Raw genomic sequence first — 18469 nt, forward strand, 5'->3', positions numbered from 1 at the left:
TCCGATCATTAATATTTAAAATATTGTAATGTTTTAATATTATTAATATTTAATTTAATACTTTTAAAAAGCAAGAACAATGAACCATGTTCTCCAAAATTACATGATCCTACGTTCTATGATTACAAAGTTATTGATGAACAAATCAAAAAAAGAACAACAATAGTAGTAATACAATCATCATCATCACCAACATGGGAAATACACAACAGTCAAAGCCTGGTGGCCATTCTTCAATGAAGGGAATTTCTTCATCAACTTCCGTATCTAATAAGAGCAATAGTGAGGTTCCTCCCTCACAGAAATCAAAGCTTCCCTTGGAGAATATAATTACCTGTTTTAATGTTGAAGAAGGACCACTCTTCATATCTAAAGAAGCAAGAAATTATAAAGCCAGCTCGTTGAATCAGCACTCCATCTTGGATTTGAGAACAAATCAAAGGCTATTAGAGATTTTACAGAAGAGAATTAAATTACCAACAACAACACTGGAAAATAGCAATCCTAATGATAATATACAAGTATCAATGGTGATAATAGTGGTGCAAATGTTGTAAATGCTGATCAGAATGAGGAAAATAATAATGAAGATCATCTGTTATCGGAAGAGTTATTATTGCTTTCTGAATATAAAAAGACGATAACAGAGAGGGTGAAACGATTCTATTTGGATGAAAGTGTTATGGGGGTGGAGGAAGAAAGAGCATTTGCTTGCTTGTTGGGATTAATGATTGGCGATGCTTGTGGAGCTCCACAAGAATTTTCATGGTATAAAGTACCTCCAAAGGTTTCATCTGAATCTGAATGGTTAGTTGACAAGATTTGGAAGCAGGATAAGGAATTTTTCGAGTTGACCTCAATGAATGATGAGCATGTTTGGAAAAAGCCACACCATAACAAGTTCTTTTTGAAAGTTGGTCAATTTACTGATGATTCCAGTATGGTAGGTAGTAATATTCATTTGTTTGCAATTCTAATTTCATAATCATCAAAAATTATAGGCCTTGTGTGTTATGGATACACTAGTACAAAAGGTAATTGATGAAATTCATCAAAGGGAATGTCTTAATGCGGAGCAAAATAATGAAAACTCGTTCAATTTTGATGGAAGAGAAATGAGACTTAGATTCCTCAATTGGGTTTATTTTGGATATAATAACACATTTGGAAAGGATGATTCAACACCTGGATATGGATCATCATGTGGATTGGGTTCAAATGTCAGAAGTTCCATTGTTGAGTTTATGAAAGATCCTAAAAGTGAGTTAACAAATGCAGGCGATTTAAATACTTCTGGAAATGGAAGTATAATGAGATTAGCTCCTGTGCCAATATTTTGTTTGAAACTTGTGGAGAGTTTGGATAATACCGAACAAGTGGAATCTGCTTTAAGGATGGCTCACAAGCACAGCAAGACAACTCATCAAGGTGATGAAGCAGCAGAGCTTTGCAGGTTAATGACTTTCATAATTATTAATGCTGCCAAAGCTGCACACTCTATGAAACCACTCGAAATCAAAAAGCACATCTTTGACTTGTTGGAGAGTGGGAAATTCCAAAGCACTGTGGAGAGTGTCAATTGTCTTGTAAAGAGTCAAGTTGAAAATGGAAATGTAGAGGCAAGAAATTGGAATTGGAAAGATTTAAACTATCAGTATTGTCCTGAAAGAGCAGAAAAGGATAAGGGATACATTGGTTCGTATGCAATGGATGCTATGGCTATGGCCTTACATAATTTGGCTTTTACAGACTCATTTGAGGATGCCATCTTGCTGACTGCTAACATAGCCGGTGATTCAGACACAGTATCTGCCATTGTTGGACAGATGGCAGGAGCAATTTATGGGCTAAAGGCTGTTCCATTAGACTGGATTGAAAAGGTTTTATTCTGGGATTACAATGAGGATATTTTATTGAGATTATCAATTATTTATAATCATAATTTTTAATTATTTACAAATTAGTTTACAATTATTCGTCATTATCTGACCAATAAGCTGTGGAATAAGATAAGTTTTGTAATCGTGAAATTAATTCGACGATTAAAACTATTTTAGTTATGAAAATTATGAATAGGAAAAGAATTTATTCGAATTCTCTGACATTACATTAAATACCATATTTAAACCAATTATATAAAAGAGAAGATAATTTTACAGTTTGAAAGAACCATTCTTCACTTTGTAATACCGAAGAAACGATAGAAAATTCACGAAGTAATAATCGAACAGATTGATCTGAAATCATTCGATTTCTAATATGATTTTGCACAATATTTGGAAATGACAAGTTTTCAATGTTAAAAACAATTGCTTCCTCAATTGAATCATCCCACAATTTTCTTAACTTTCCTATGAATCCAAGGGTCTCTCCACTGTTCAAACAATCCTGTTTCATCAAATATTCACAATGATTCCCAATTTTAGAAAGAGCAGGATTTGAATCATTCCTCATATCGACGAATGCAAACAGAAAAAATAATGGATGTAATAGAATGGGATCTTCAACTGTTTCCAAGAATGAATATTGACCACCTGAAAATAATTCTTCACCTCTTTTCTCTAATCTATTATATTTACATGCCATATCTAGTGTCATTTCAGGAAATTCCTCAAATCTCAATTGAATATATCTGATTAAAATATTATTAACTGCCAGTTTGGGATCAAACTTATCTAGAATTTCAAGAAATAGTGTTGGGTAATTGCAGTTCAGAAAATAACAGCTGGATAAATTGAAGGTCTTGAAGTGTTTTTTTGGTTTGCCAAAGTTCGCAAACAAAATGATTCTTTCATCCTTTTGAGGAGATTGATTATGAAATTGTGTTCCAATAACATAATATGACCCATCGTCTGGAATATTAGAGACCAATAATTGAGAATAGTTCCATTTTGAGTCATAACTTGAAATTACATGATCTGAAATTTGTTCTGTGCAATCAGATTGTTCATGGAGAGTAAAGCTCTTCTTGGCTCTATTAGAAAATATCCAATCTAAACTAATGAAAGAACGAGTTTCTTCCTTTTCTTTTTGTAATATCATCTTTGCACCCAATGTATTTTCGAATATGTAAGTGCCATTGATATGTTCTTCCAGAGCCCAAACAGTTTTATCAGAATTTCTAAAGTAAATTACTGGTTCTTGTTTTTCCTTAGCCATTGAGGTAATCTTCATCCTATCAACAACCGAAACCATTCCAAATTTCATTGGTGAGGAGGTTGTTCCGTAAGGAATTCCATAATTTACAATGTTGCATAGTTGTGAAACAGGAACATGCTCTCCACAATCTAATATTGCCAAAACCGTATAACAACTCTCATCAACACACTTCTCTAAAATCATTGGTTTCGCGTTGGTTACAGATGATGTTTGTGTGGCTTGCTTCCTTTTCCTTAATTCTTGTTGCTGCATTTTTTATTTGCTACATTATGTTTTTGATTCTTAGTGTAGTAAGTTACTATTCTATTCTGACTGAGGGAAAAACTCAACACAATTCTTTCATTTCAGATAAGAAATGCTGGAAACAGTCATCTTCATTGATTCCAATCTAAAGTGAAAAAATTTATTGGCTTGAGGCTGTGCCATTTGACTGGATTGAAAAGGTTTTATTATGGGATTACAATGAGGACATTTTATTGAGATTATCAATTATTTACAATCATAATTTTTAATTATTTACAATTTAGTTTACAATTATTCGTCAGCATCTGAGCAATAATCTGTGGAATAGTCACTATCATCATTCTTTGCCATATCTTTCACTGCATCAACGGTAGTGCCATTGTAAACAGTAATATTCCACAATCGTTTGGAACATTGGTTGATGGTTTGGAAGGTGATTTGCTTCTTCTTATTGTATTGTGTGATTATAGAAGCATCTCTCATCAGCTCACCCAACAGTTGATCAAACATTTCTCTTGCCTTTTCATAAACGTCTGCTGAAATTCTCTTGCATCCATGAATTTTGGCAATTTTCTGGATTGACGCCTTCTTTAAAATTCCTTTTGGTTTCTCCTTCTCAGGTTCAGTCTTCTCACTACTAGATTTTCTAATGGATTTTGATGGGGTAGATGTTGCAGATGTTTTCTTCTCCGGTTTTGGTGCCTTTGCACTTGAAGATGATGCTGTAGGTGTTGTCTTTGGTGTGGTTATTGTGTCCTTGCTTGATTTTTTGGCCTTCGGAGTGGTTGTTTCTGGTTTCACAGTTTGAGGGTGTCTTGGACTCTTTTGTGCTTGCTTTGGAGGCATTTTTTTAATTTGTTTTTGATGGCAAAAGTTATTTTTGTTCTTGTAGAAATTCGAACCAAAAACATGGATTTTTGTTTTGGAAACAAACTTGTGCGATAAACAAGCCATTGTGATTAATAGTACTTTCCTTATGTGTGGAAGCACAACAGTTAGCACCAGTGAAAACAATGAGGATTTTTACCTGAAGTTTTACAATGAAAATAAAGTGCTGTGATAAAAAGTTTATTCGTAAACCTCAGCAAAGATAGTGTTGGAACGACCAAATATTTCTGGTGAGTACATTTCTTCACATTTGGTTGGTGGAATAATGAAGGATCCGATTTGAGTGGCACGACACAAATGTTTGAAAGTGTGAGTTCCTTCCCAGAGCAAACTGGAGAATGCTTCAACACGTTCATCTCTACTATTGACATGTTCATACCATGGATAGTTCCACCAACATCTAGATTTCTTAACTTCACCTGAAGGAGCGTTACCTTTCAATTCAGGATTAATTGGTTCCAAACCAGCAGGTAAAAAGTCAACCAAAGCAACATGATAACGTCTACTGGTATTAGTGAATGTAATGATAACTCTAACCAATTCACCAGCTTTAAATTTCCAACAGTTTCTTGCCTTATCAAATTGAGCATGAGATGGATCAGTAACACCCTCATAGCTTCTCTCAATTTGGAATCCATAATCAAGAGCTGGTAATAATAAATTCTTAGGAGCATAGTCCATTCCAATTCTATAGTACAATCTACCAGGACCTTCCTTCAAGATGGCCAATGTTTGTGCACCTTCAGTGGTAGTAAGTTGTCTCATTGGAATAGTAAGAACATTTTCATCCTTATTTCTTCCCTTGAAAACTTGTTCTCCACAATAATCTTCTCCAAGCCACATCTTGGCAGTGAAATCAGGAGTGACACCTTCAAAGACATGGAAATAACTGTTGAGAGCAAGAAGGATGAAAACATTTTCTTGAGTATTGCCCCATCTTCCCTTCTTCTTATGAGCTAAAAGTCCCTTGACAACCTTTGGAATGAGATTATTTTGTGGTACCATATGAATGAGCATTTCCAAACAAATTCCATCAGTTCTTCTATCACTGTGCAACATGATAAGCTTGCTGCTTTGCTCATCTCCATAGCTTGTAACAAAGTTGGCTGTTTGAGCAGTTTCATTGACTCTCATTAAAATATAATTCACAATTTCAGTCGATTTTGTTGTGGCTTCCTTTCCATTGGCAAAGAACATTGCTGAAGCAGTCCAAGACAAAGTTTCAAGACAAGTATCCTTCAATCCACATTCTGAATATAATTGGTCAGCTTTTTGTTTGGCTCTTGAATCTCCCAATAGGGCGGCAACATAATAAGCATATGATCTAATGGCATATTTTGATGAAGGAGAGTAATATGTATCACGAATATAATTCTCAATATCACAGAGGAAATTAGTGAGTTTGGAAACAACATTATTATTGAGAGAATAACCTGCAATCTTGGCTCTAGCAAAGGCATGACCTACGTGGCAAGAAAGGTAAGGACTGACTGAATAATCACTTCTGTAAGTCCACCATCCGAATCCACCATTTGGAAATTGTCTTCCATTCAAAATACCCAACGATAATTGTACAGTAGAGTTAAGCATAATTGAGCTTGGAATATCCTTGACCTTGAATGCTTGAAGTACATCCTTGAGAGCAACAATTGATAAAATCTTACTTGACAATTGTTCACAACATTCAAAGGAATAGTTGTAAACATAAAGGAAGGCATCAGTCAAGGCAGACAATGCTGTACTACTGGTAGTGATTTGTAAGCCACCAAATTGAGGATAGATATTTTCTGGAGCCTTAACTGGTTGGAATGTAGTGCAATCACCATCCAATTCACCATAATGAGCAAATGCTTCTGTGGTTGCTGGTGTGAATACTCTGAGTTCCTTTTCAACAGCATCAGAAAAGTTGATCAATTCGGAAACAGAAACAGCAACTTGGAATTTAGAAATACCAACCTTGGTTGCTTGCATTGGGAATCTCAATTCAGCTCTCTTAAGAGCAGGGATTTTAACATTCAAACCTCTCTTGGATGGATCCAACAATTCGAGTCCATCATAGGCAACAGCAATATGAACATTCAAATCAATAAGGGTTTGATTTTGTAAAACACAAGCAAATTCTGCCTTATCACCAAAGTTCAAAAATCTTGGAAGGGAAGGTCTAATTGCTAGTGGCAATTGTGCAACAATTGAAGATTCTCCCAAGCCGTACAAACTATCTAGTTTGGTAGAAACAGCTGTAATTCTGTATCTCGTCAAATTGTCAGGTAATTTGAATGGCACTCTGGCCTTGCCTTGAGCATCTGTTACACATACTGGACTAAAGACAGCAACTGGATTGAAATTCTTTCTGACAACAATGGCAGATCCAACTTCCTCACCTCCTTCACATCCACCAGCATCGTCATTACATTCTTCGCACTCTTTTTCCTCACATCTCTTTTTGGATTTCTTACAACTTTTCCTTTCTTGCACTTCTTCTTGGCAATCACAATCATCATAACAACAACAGGAACGACATAAACATCCTTCACACTTGCAACATTCACATTCATCATCATCACATTCTTCCTCATCAGAACTATCTTCAGGAGGAGATTGAATGTTGATATTATCAAAACTCTTGACAAATACGTGGTCTCTCAATGAGAACTCTGAGAAGCTTTGGCCAGTACCAACTATGAATGTGCTCAAAGGATTAGATATTCTATAGCCAGTCAATGAAAGAACAGCTTCATCAACAGCAACGAGACAAACCTCACTTCCAGCTTGTGGTTTAGAGTTTTCCTTGTCAGTTACCAAAACATCAACAAAGGTCTCAACACCTGGAGTAACAAATTGCTTCTCTGGAGTGACCAATACATCGAGTTGATGCACTTTGGATGAGACACCAATATAACAAGTTCCATTTGCGTACGCAGGTTGTTTTGGGAGGTCGAGAGGTAATCCAAGAGAATCACTTCTTGATTCACTACCTTGGAGCATTACACTAACTGTTACATTTGGAATGTGTTCTTTGGTAATTTTGAGAGTGAATTCAGTTGATCCAACTTCTGGATCAATGGTGATTGGAATATTATCGATTACAGAATTGAGGCAAACAGTAACAACACCATTAGCCTTACCGTCGAATGGAGATTGAATCAAAATTTTGGCTTCTTCTCCAATTTCATACATTCCTTTGTCTGCAACCAAGAGGGCTTGTTGCTTTGAAAGTCTTGAACCAACAACATCCTTCTTTGATTTACCACCAGTTACGTATAGGGAGTTATTTGAAGAGTTAGTTAAACCGGTTTCTGTATCCTTAATTCTCAATGTGAACTTGTAGTTACCACCCTTATCGAAACTAATAGGATATTTGACTGGTTCAGATTCAGACTTGAATACCTTCTTGAAAACTTCAACAGATTCATGAACAACACTGAACCCCTTCTTCTTTTCAACGGTTGTTGTAGCAACCAGTTCCATATCAATACCAGGAATAGTATTACCTTCAAGATCAGTGGTAACCATGAATAAATTGGTTTGAACATTTGGTTTAACAAACATCTTTTCAATCTTCATTCCACAATAATATTTGCAAGGGTGAACAGTAAATGTAGTGGAATCATTAATAGTTTGACGATTAATATCTTGAACCGATGTTTCAACAGTAATGTTCATTGGAGATTTCTCTTGTCTTTCGGTTTCATCGAAGAGGATTGCAATTTCATGTTCACCATCAGAATTACAAACACCTTCAAATGTAACTGGTTTGTAATTTTCACTTCCATAAGTATCATAACACCAATAACGATAAAATGGATTTGAGATGTAAGTGGAGAAGTTGAAACCAGAAAAGTTTGGTGGGGTATAACTTGTCTTTGATTGTTTGATAACATAGGAACACTTTGAACCAGAGAGACCTCCACCTGAGTAGTATGCTGCTTGGGTCTTGAGAATTGTTAAGTTATTAACAATATATCTGCATGGTGGGACAGATGTTGAGACTGTAAATTCTGGAGTACGGAACTCTTGTACATTAAAGTTTGTATGCATTGTCCTACCGTTGAACTCAATGGAATGAGAGCCCAAGTTAACATTGTCTGGAATTGAAAACTTAATATCAAAGGAACCATGTTCTGAGATGGTGTATTTTCCAGTGTGATATTTTGCACCTCTAGAATCTTTAACAATGTATTCATAAGTTCCCTTTTTTGGTAGAGTTGGAATAGTTCTTGATCCGTACTTTTCAACCTTGAGTTCTCTACAAATACCCTTGATGAAAATCTCTTCTCCAGGTTTATAGAGTCCTCTATCGTTGAAAATATTATATGCTAATCTATCATCAATTCTGTAGTGATAAAGGTATAAATCTGGAATAAAGCAGGTATCATTCAAATAAGATCCAATCAGTGTATATTCACTTCCGTTTGAGGTGTGACTAAGAACAGCAATTCCTGTTTCAGAGTCTGGTTTTGTGCTAAATGATGGAAGGAATTTCTTTTGTTTGAAACTAACATCAGATTTGATGACAGTTCCATCAATTAAAGAATTGGCCCAACAGTAAACATTACCTGTTCGTGTATCGAAAAAGCCATCCATTGCCATCTTTGTCACCTGAATCCAGGAAATGTAAACTGGTCTGTATTTCCAATTATCTTTCCAATGTGTTTTGGATGGTTCAACTGCAACCAAAAGTTGACCTAACATGTCATTTGGATGTTGTAAGTATTGGGTCAAGTCAATTTCTGTATCAACTGGTTCATCTGGTTGACCATTGGTATTTACCATAGTGTCAAGAACTTTTTTTCCAGAAAGAGATAATGTTGCATTGGAATAAGCATCATAGTAGAAAACATTGTTTGAATAATCACCTGGTTTAACTTGATAAACTTGGACATGGATAGCTTCAAGATTTACACTGAATACGGAGAAGGATGGTTTAGTATTGACAGTAGGATCAATAACCATCATTCCGGTCTTGTAGGCTTGTAAAGATTGAGCTGCTGGTCCAACTTGGAAAGTAAAGTTATTTTCTCCTGCAAGTTTTTGTCCCCAAACATCTGTTATTTGACCAGAGAGTTGAACTTGGTATGTGGTACGTCCCTTAATATTACCAGATATTGTCAAGTAATTTCCAGATGGATTAATACGTAATCTTTCAATAGGTGGTTGAATACTTATATGTTCCTCATTTAATAATTCAATATCAATATTATTACTAAATGTGAAAGAGAATGGTTCCAATGGAAGCTTTCCACCAGTATGGGAAGTAACTTTGAATTCTGGATAGTTTGTAGCTGTGAAGGAAATATCTTTTTCTGTTCTCAAAGGACCTTCAATAGATCTGGCTCCTTGCAATAATGTTATAGCGAGGGTTTCTGACAGGGCTACTCTCCTACTTGCTACATCAATTTCAATCCAAACATGTCTATTTGGAGCAGAATTTTCCAATTTGTAATTTACAGAATTGTACAATGAGGATGATCTCTTTTCCAATGAAGATTCTTTAAGCTTTCCTTCAATATAACTCTTTACAACTGAAGTACGGCCATCATTTTGAACCAGCTTGCAAGAGTATCCAGGTATATTTACACTAGAAAAGATTTGGTTTGGATCAATATCTTGATCAAACTCCATATAAACAAATGGAAATTCGTTAATTGGAACTGCATGGTAACTATTTGGAAGATAGTTGAGCATTGTCAATCTAGGTGTTTCAAATTTAAAGGAAACATTCTTATCCAATACTCCTCCAACACTAGACTTGGTTTTTTCACAATCAATAGTGACTGTGTATTCCGTAGACATGTCAAATCTATAATTTGGTTCAAAGAATAAAGTCTTTGCACCCATCCATCTAAATCTACCACCATTCTTTGGGAATGGTTCAATTTTTACAAAAGAAAAATCTTGATCATGAACATCTTCAACACCAGACACAGCAACCATTGGCTGAGAGAATGTGATGGAAATATGTGGCACTGATCGATCAACTGGACCTTCTGGCAAATATCTCACCACTGCCAAACTTGATCCCAACAATGCTTCTTCTTCCTTTCTCACTTGTTCTGGTTTTTCCAATTTCTCTTCTGGTGGGAATGGAATTTCATTAACATCAGCACTTCTTGGAGGTTTGAGGGTTTTTTCTCTCATGAAAAAGTCACCTTCTTCTGATGTTGATTTTTGAATTTGTGGCAATCTGGCCAATAATTTCTCTGTCAATTCATCACCAAGAGATTCAACACTTGCACCACTCTTTTGATCCTCATCCTTCTTGACAGAAGTTGCCTTTGATCCAAGTAAAATCATGGCAGTAGAATCTTCAGGTGTTGGCTCCCTAACATGAATATTCAACCCAACAGTGTAATCTTCATTATTTGCACCAAGAATGCTTGTCTCACTGCAAGGTTCCTCCTCTTCATAATCCATATCATCATCATAAAACACCATTTTCTCTCCTATTAAAATTAAATAAAAATTATAATTATCAATCAAAAGAATGTTGCTGTATTTTTTTTGATCTGTTGGGAGTTGGAGATCGGCACCTATTTTATGCCTGTTCGGATGAACTTGTGTGGATAAGGAGGCGAACAGGGAATCATTAAAAGGAAGAACATAATGAGCATTTCAAGATGTAATAACTCTCATTGTGTGAATGGCACACTGAGAGTAATTGATGAACGAAAAATCTATTCTAAAGGTAGTCTATAAACAAAGTTATCTATTGCTGCCTGGTATCGTAGACGGTCTTGCTGAGATTGTTCTTCATAGTATTGTAATTGTTGTGTGGAGAGTTTTTCCCATGCAGCAGAGATTTCTGAATAATCAATATCCCATGTTGGATTGATTTTTCTCTTCTCTTCTGTGTACTCTTCGGTAAAGACAAGAAATGGAGCTCTAATGAAATGGGTTCTCATTAAATAGGAAGCTTTGTCTTTTCTTGATTCTGGAATGAGTGCCATGTGCAAGTCATTGAATAATTTCACTGGTTGAGTGATTAATCCATTACAATTAGGTGATCCTGTAATTTGTAAAAAATCTGATAGTAATTTCTCATTTTGAATTTCCATATTACTAAAGGTTGCATGAGTAAGGAAGACGTTAGTTATTACGCCATAAAATTCACCATTATCCCTCATGCAGACCAAAAATCGATGAGTACAGAGGAAACAAAATCCAACCCTGAATACATTTTGTAATCTCCACTCTTTTAACACAAGTTTCAATTTTTCTTTTTCATCATCTAACAAGGCACCAATTGTTAATTTCATAGTTTCATCAAGATCTTTCAGTCCTATCTTTTTCAAACTCGCAATTAAACTCAATACTTTCCAATAAAAATGTTCTTTCCAAGAATATCCCAATAAACTCAATTTTTTCACAGCAGATGAATCTTCCAATATGTTGAAAATTTCTCCTAATGGCATTGGAGATCCTGCAGACAAATCAACTCGTTGATAATTATCCAAATCACATCCAATCCTATCAAGAGAAAGTAATGGGAACTCTTCACTCAAATTCTCAACATGACACACAATATTAGAAAAGTAATATTTGCAAAACTGCTCACTCGTAATAAAGTCATTCCACTTCCGACAGACCATTCTACACGGATCAGTATTTAATGATGATGATTTAGAAACTTCTTCATGATCGGAATTCTGAATTAGTAAATGAATAAATCGATAGCTATATAAAATATTATTGATATGAAATAAATACTAACACACAATAACAATTCACACGGATGAAAATATGTAAAGACATGAACAATAATTTCATCTTGTTCAAACCAGGCCTTTGCTTGCTGTTCCATTTTATTATTGTTGCTTTTCCAAGAGCGCCCAAAGTTTTCTCGTTGTTACCGTTACTATTTTTTAATTTTTAAATTTTTAAAAAAAACCTACATCATCAAATGAAGCTTGAGGAGTACATGTTCATCATCATTCCAAGATGTGTGGAGTAAAAAGAAGTTATTGTAGGGAGCATCGCTTTTTCTTTCTTTTTGGTACAGATATTGCATGAGTCATTAATGCTGATTTTATACACAACTCTACAAACTGTGTCATAATTTCATCACCATCCTCCAATGATGAAATTTCATAATAGGTCAGGCATTTGTGTTCCTTACAAAACTTGATAGCATTCTGTACAGTAACATCATCCTCTTTGGTTTTTAAATCCTTTTGAGTTCCTAATATTAACATTGGAGTGTGTGGCATGTAGTGATTGGCGTAGGGAAGCCACTTTGATTTGATTCTTTCTAAACCGTATACACGTCTGAATGGGAATGTTGCCACAAAGAGATCACTTCCAAACATTAAGAGAGGAATCATTCGTTCATAATCCATATCAGAAACATCTACAAAATCAATACAGAACTTTCTTCCCTCAATGGAAATGTGATATTGGAATTGATTATCTAAATTGTATTTACCCAACCTCTTCAATAGATCGGTTACACCAGAATGGTGATCACCTAAAACAGCCACTTTGAAATGAGGTAGTGGACATTTCAATTCTTCCACTGATTTTTGTAAAATTTTGTCATAGCTTTCGTATTCATAATTTTCAGTAAATTTCAATAATTCCATTCCACACACTTGCAAATAGTGAAGATAATAATTTTCTTTCGGATCTTCTTTCATTAAAATAGAATAGTGGCATGCATATCCATATTCCAATACTGGTTTTACTTTCGAATAATTTTCCAATTTCCTATCGTAATGTTTCTTCCACAATAAATCACTCGATCCAATCACATAAAACTCCTTACAAACCATCATGTAATTCACCAAACTCTTCACATTAATAAACGAACAAATCAGCATCCACTCATCATTCGAAACACGTTGATGATGATTCATTTTTTTGTTATCAAATTTCAACTGTCCTTTTTCTTTCTTCCAAAACTAATTGATCTTGTAATTATTATTGATTTGAATTGTAAAATTAAGATTTATTAGCAAAAAAATGAAAAGAAAGGTGGAATGCATCGAATCAGGCAGAGAGAATGATACTTCGGAAGTTTATCAACCTAAGCAACAGTATAGAAAATTAACTTCCACTTCATCTCCTTCTGCCTCGACATTATCTACTTCTTCATCGGGGATTGTTGGGAATTCTTGTCATAATAATTATTTATTTGATGATGAATTTAATATAATGGATCGGTGACTGTAATTTTGAGTGATTTCTTGTTGAGAGGAATGTCCTATGATGATACTGATCATTTTCCTCAACAACATCGATGGCTAACAGGTAAATTCCAATCTCAAACCAAAGGGAAGCTTAAGTGGATGAAAAGAAGGGATGAATTGTTTGAGAAACGTTCGTCATTCATTCCGATAGAATTTTGCCATGATAAGGAATTGGTTTTGCACATGTTTAAAACAATAGAAATAGATGCACATGTATTTGATTGCATTCAAGCTGATGTGATAGACAATGATTTGCTTGTTAGAATTATGAATAGATTGAATGATAGTTCAGTTAGATCTGAAGCAATAGATAATTTTATAGAACTTTTCAAAAGGTATAATATTACCTTAGACGGAAATTCAAAGGAAGGAAAGGAATTTGTTTCAGCCTATGAGATGGAAAATGGCAAGTATGAAACAGCCTTAAAACTATTCATAGCAAGTGGGAACGTCTCTAATATATTAAGACAAGATGTTGATTTCATTTACGACGTATTTAAACATTTTAATGGAGATGAAAGAATGTTACATATTGTACTTTATTTTTGTATGGCAGATAAGGATGCTTTGCTTAGGTTCGCAGAGATTAATCCACATGTGGTGGCTTGTGCATCACAAGAATTTCAACAAGATGAGAACTTTCTTAGAGAACTCATTGATACGAACACTGACTATCTGAAACATTTAATATTTGCTACCGAACACGACAAGAATAGTGCAAAAGCAAAGAAATGCAGGGAAATATTATCAAATGATTCGTTGAGAAGAAAGATGGAGAATGACGAGAAGTTTATACTACATTATTGTGCTGTCGATCCTGAACTTTTCAGGTTGATCTCTCCAAAATTACTAGTTGACAAGAAATTCTTATTCAACATATTGGAAAAGATAGAGAAATGCCCTTTTGCATTGTCTACAGTTTTGAATCATATTCCAGAAGTCATGAAAAGCGATTTTGATATTATGTTAAAGGCAGTTAAGATAGATCCTATCTCTTTTATGCATGCTTCTGATCAGCTAATGCATGACCAAGAATTTGTATTGAAATGTCTTGGACGGTATTCTGATCTAATATTTCCAATGATTCCTAATGAATTCCTTCAAGATAGAGAATTCCTTATGGAGATGTTGGAAATAAATGGAAGCTTACTTGAGTATGCTCCTTCTGAATTCCAAGGTAAGTTAATAATATTACACATTCTAACAATGTTAAAAAGATGATGAAGAGATGGTTCTTCAAGCCTTAAAATCTGACGGTGGTTCAATTGATTTTGTCTCTACACGGCTTAAAAACGATAGAGATTTTCTATTAAAAGCCAAGAAGCAAACAAATCTATATGTGAACCTGCTATCGAGGGCTATTGTAAATGATGAATTCTTACTGGAATCATTAGAATCACCATTTGTGGATGATGTTTATGAAGAAATAGAAGCACGAGGCTTAAGGGACAATTATGACTTTATGAAAGAAGCCATAAAAAGAGTGTATAGTTACACTGAATTACCAGATAATTTTAAAGCGTTGAAGGAAATGTCATTATTGGCAATATCAGTTGATGGTAGAGAATTAAAGTATGTTCACCATAAGGATGACCTTGAGGTTCAAAAGGCTGCCGTGAACCAAAATGGATATTTCATTAAGCAATCACAAGAATTGTTGGACTATAGGTTAGAATGTGCATATTTTGGATGCAAGATTTGATAAAAAATCATTTATTCAGTTCACTTAACAAATGTAACAAATCTCTCCTCAAAACATTACTCCTGGTCCATTTGGATTACAATCTAATATTCTAAAATAAAACCCCGCTCTTATTAAGGAAGGGGTTGTATATTGATATTTGCCAATAAACTGTATATACAGGGGAGTTACAATCGACTGTTAGGTCCCAACATGCAGAGATTTTCAACACATAGAATATAGAGAGTGCATGTTAATAAATCTTCAAAACAGTAATGAACTCGTTACTGGGAGGATTTTATCCAAACCACTTCCACATTTCCAACCTCCATTAGTTAGCGATCACACAATTATCTTAAAAAAATGAAACCATTCACCACTTCTACTTCATCACTGGTATATTTAATGGTGATAAGTTGTGTGGCATGTTCATGCGTATGTATGATGGTTCATGCAGCCTCATCCACCTCTCAGTGCAGTAACATTACCATCCAGACTCATGTTGATGAGTTGGAGAGGGAAATTGCAGAGCTCACATGTATTCAAAACAGACTCTCCAATGTCATCTCAGCCCTCAACATGAGTGCTTCAGTGAATGGCCAAATAATTAGAACAAGACAACGACAATTAGAAAAGATTTCCACTGCCTTATCCTTACTTGTTCAGGAGAGCACGTTCCTTAAGAATGTAACAAATCCAGTTTCTACTATTGTTTCAACAACTTCAAACATTGTCTCTACAAGTCAAGGGTTTATGTTTGGTGATGGAAGAAAAGCTCCTTCTTGTAGACAATACAGATATCCTGACTATCCATATCAATACGAAAATCAAGGAAGTGGACTCTATGTTATTGAGCCATCTCCAAATTTGATCATGGTTGTGTATTGCGATATGACTACTGATGGAGGAGGGTGGACACTTATTGCAGGTATTCGTTCTGATTATGAAGGCATTCACTATCACACATTTGAGGATTCAACAGCTATTTCAAGCTCGAATGTGACTTCGTTCCATATCAAGACACAAGCTCTGCTAGCCAACTCCACTCAAGTTAGAGCTGCCTCAGATGCAACTACAAATCCACAAACTGCTTTTTATACTTCCAATTGGCCATACAGTGCCTCTTGTACCATAACCACTAGCTTGAGAAATGCCATCCAAAATACTCCAACAAGTGTTAATGGAGATTTACCAGCAAGTTGTAAGATCCTAACTGGATTGACTCAAGTTCCCAATATTTTCACATATGGAAAAACATGTAATGGCCATTCGACAGGTTTTCGTTTGGGTTTCGCACATGGGAATTGTGTTGGACATTTGAGTGAATCAAGTTTTACAACATTTTCTTTCAGTGGAGCTGCAGAAGGTGGTTTAAGCAGTGCAAGTACTGAAAAAGGTGTTTTTTATAGTTTTAATGGTGAAAAAAGCAGAAATGGAGCCATTTTTTTAAGATAATACCCTCCTTTTGTGAATGAAACAATTCCTTTATTTGGAACTTATTTTTACAAATAAAGTAATTTTTCTCCACCACAATTCTGACTCCTTGTTCCTTTGAATAAAAGAAAATGAATTTCTTTTTGAAATCACAATAATTATAATTATTTAAAAAAAATGATTACTGACGGCAGTGATGAAGTAGTCGATCAATTTTGGTTCGGTATTGATTTTGGAAATTCCTTCATCAAAGTTTCAGCCAATGCTCCCGAATGTCCATTCGATTCCATTTCCGAAGAGAAAATTATTAAATTGTCAAATCATTTCAATTCCAGTATCGTTTGTATGATGGAATCGAACCTGACACGATTTGAATTAATTGGCTATGATGATAAAGCAGATAATGAATTTATTGATTTTACAATTATTAATATTAAAAGATTAATTGATAATCTATCGGATGAAAATCAAATGAATGAAATTGAGATATTGGGAGTGGTACAGACTGATAATGATGATGATAAGAGGTTTATTACTCAAATAGTAATGGAGAATGTGAAATTGAGATCGAGGGATGATTTGGAGAACTTGAACAAATTAGCTCTGATTAGGATTATGGATAGAAAAACAAATTCCTCAATTGAAATTCCACTTTTTACTGTTTTGTTAAAATTGTTTGAAAAATTGAGAAGGAAAATAGTTCAAAACAATGATTCAAAACTACTTTTATGTAATATTGCTACAATTCCAGTATTTTACAATGATTTACAAAATAATTTTGTTAAGGTTGCATTTGAAATGGCTGGATTTAAGGTGGAAAGAACCATTCGTGAAACGGTTGCTGCAGCAAGAGCATACGATTTTGAAAGCAAAACAGAAAGAGACATGTTGGTTCTCGATTGTGGAGCTACCAAGACTATGCTCTCACTATATCATGTAGATGAAGGAGTTTATGAACTATTGGAATTTATTTCAGATAGCAGTGTTTCAGGAAATTCGATAGATGAAGCACTGGTTGACTATTGTGAATTGGAGTTTAAAAAGAAAACAAAAAAGATACTTGACAATCAGAACGCACGAAAAAGACTTCGTGAGGCATGTAAGATGGCTAAAGAGAAATTAAATAGTGATAGCACACCTCTCAATGTTTCAATACATGTTGATTCATTGATGGATGGAGTTGATTTCTCTATAATACTAAGCAAACCAAAGTTTGAGCAAATCATTACACCAACATTGTCAAAGATAGCATCCTTATTGAATTCCTTTTTAGAATCTAGAACCATCCATTCTATTAATGATTTGATATTATGTGGGGCAAGCAGCCAAATCTCAAAATTTACATCAGTAATTAGAGAATTTTTCAAATCCAATCAGCAGTTCGTGGTTCACGATAGCATTCCTCCAAAAACTATCAATGCAAGAGGTGCTGCTTCATTCTGTGAACTATTCAGAGTTGAACAAAGTTATTGGGTTAATGCAGTATTATCACTTAGTATTGGGATTGAACATGAGAGGAAAATGTTTATTTTAGCAGATAGAAATACCTATCTCCCATTCCAAAAATCATTCATTATCGAAAAGAAGGTCAACCCTGCCACCAATCAATACCACTTTAAACTTTATATGGGTGAAAGAGCTATACCGAGTAATAATTTATTTATGGGAGAGGTTTGCATTCCTAATAGTCAATGTGATAATACCAATATCAAACAATTCAAATTAGATGTAATCATATCAGAAAATGAAATTCTCTTCCTCTCCATTCATGATAACTTACAAGAGTATCATTTCCAAGCAGATTGGACCCATCTCACTCGAGAATTAGTTGAGCAGAGTATTCAATTAGGTCACCTGGATAAATCATCATAATGATGAG

The 18469-nt window shown here is 34.7% G+C and overlaps 9 protein-coding genes across 9 annotated transcripts; 4 read left to right on the forward strand and 5 right to left on the reverse strand.

Moving 5' to 3' along the window:
* Positions 1 to 194: 194 nt before the first annotated feature.
* On the forward strand, positions 195 to 1949 carry NAEGRDRAFT_70795 (uncharacterized protein; the record flags this gene model as incomplete). Its single annotated transcript, XM_002674025.1, has 3 exons — positions 195 to 400; positions 523 to 943; positions 1002 to 1949. 3 exons carry the CDS (start codon positions 195 to 197, stop codon positions 1947 to 1949), a joined length of 1575 nt encoding a protein of 524 aa, XP_002674071.1.
* A 160-nt stretch (positions 1950 to 2109) lies between these two features.
* Positions 2110 to 3411, reverse strand: NAEGRDRAFT_70796 (uncharacterized protein; the record flags this gene model as incomplete). Its single annotated transcript, XM_002674102.1, has 1 exon — positions 2110 to 3411. The coding sequence occupies one exon, from the start codon at positions 3409 to 3411 to the stop codon at positions 2110 to 2112; it is 1302 nt and encodes a 433-aa protein (XP_002674148.1).
* A 282-nt stretch (positions 3412 to 3693) lies between these two features.
* On the reverse strand, positions 3694 to 4248 carry NAEGRDRAFT_70797 (uncharacterized protein; the record flags this gene model as incomplete). Its single annotated transcript, XM_002674103.1, has 1 exon — positions 3694 to 4248. The coding sequence occupies one exon, from the start codon at positions 4246 to 4248 to the stop codon at positions 3694 to 3696; it is 555 nt and encodes a 184-aa protein (XP_002674149.1).
* A 202-nt stretch (positions 4249 to 4450) lies between these two features.
* NAEGRDRAFT_80736 (uncharacterized protein) lies at positions 4451 to 10725 on the reverse strand (the record flags this gene model as incomplete). Its single annotated transcript, XM_002674104.1, has 1 exon — positions 4451 to 10725. One exon carries the CDS (start codon positions 10723 to 10725, stop codon positions 4471 to 4473), a length of 6255 nt encoding a protein of 2084 aa, XP_002674150.1. The 3' UTR covers positions 4451 to 4470.
* Positions 10726 to 10964: 239 nt separating this feature from the next.
* On the reverse strand, positions 10965 to 11879 carry NAEGRDRAFT_70799 (uncharacterized protein; the record flags this gene model as incomplete). Its single annotated transcript, XM_002674105.1, has 1 exon — positions 10965 to 11879. One exon carries the CDS (start codon positions 11877 to 11879, stop codon positions 10965 to 10967), a length of 915 nt encoding a protein of 304 aa, XP_002674151.1.
* A 369-nt stretch (positions 11880 to 12248) lies between these two features.
* NAEGRDRAFT_70800 (rho family member) lies at positions 12249 to 13142 on the reverse strand (the record flags this gene model as incomplete). Its single annotated transcript, XM_002674106.1, has 1 exon — positions 12249 to 13142. The coding sequence occupies one exon, from the start codon at positions 13140 to 13142 to the stop codon at positions 12249 to 12251; it is 894 nt and encodes a 297-aa protein (XP_002674152.1).
* Positions 13143 to 13484: 342 nt separating this feature from the next.
* Positions 13485 to 15177, forward strand: NAEGRDRAFT_70801 (uncharacterized protein; the record flags this gene model as incomplete). Its single annotated transcript, XM_002674026.1, has 2 exons — positions 13485 to 14652; positions 14693 to 15177. 2 exons carry the CDS (start codon positions 13485 to 13487, stop codon positions 15175 to 15177), a joined length of 1653 nt encoding a protein of 550 aa, XP_002674072.1.
* A 342-nt stretch (positions 15178 to 15519) lies between these two features.
* Positions 15520 to 16611, forward strand: NAEGRDRAFT_70802 (uncharacterized protein; the record flags this gene model as incomplete). Its single annotated transcript, XM_002674027.1, has 1 exon — positions 15520 to 16611. One exon carries the CDS (start codon positions 15520 to 15522, stop codon positions 16609 to 16611), a length of 1092 nt encoding a protein of 363 aa, XP_002674073.1.
* Positions 16612 to 16767: 156 nt separating this feature from the next.
* NAEGRDRAFT_70803 (uncharacterized protein) lies at positions 16768 to 18462 on the forward strand (the record flags this gene model as incomplete). Its single annotated transcript, XM_002674028.1, has 1 exon — positions 16768 to 18462. One exon carries the CDS (start codon positions 16768 to 16770, stop codon positions 18460 to 18462), a length of 1695 nt encoding a protein of 564 aa, XP_002674074.1.
* Positions 18463 to 18469: the final 7 nt, after the last annotated feature.

The sequence above is a fragment of the Naegleria gruberi genome, assembly GCF_000004985.1.
Source record: "Naegleria gruberi genomic scaffold NAEGRscaffold_42, whole genome shotgun sequence".
In the NCBI taxonomy this organism is placed as follows: Eukaryota; Heterolobosea; class Eutetramitea; order Acrasida; family Naegleriidae; genus Naegleria; species Naegleria gruberi.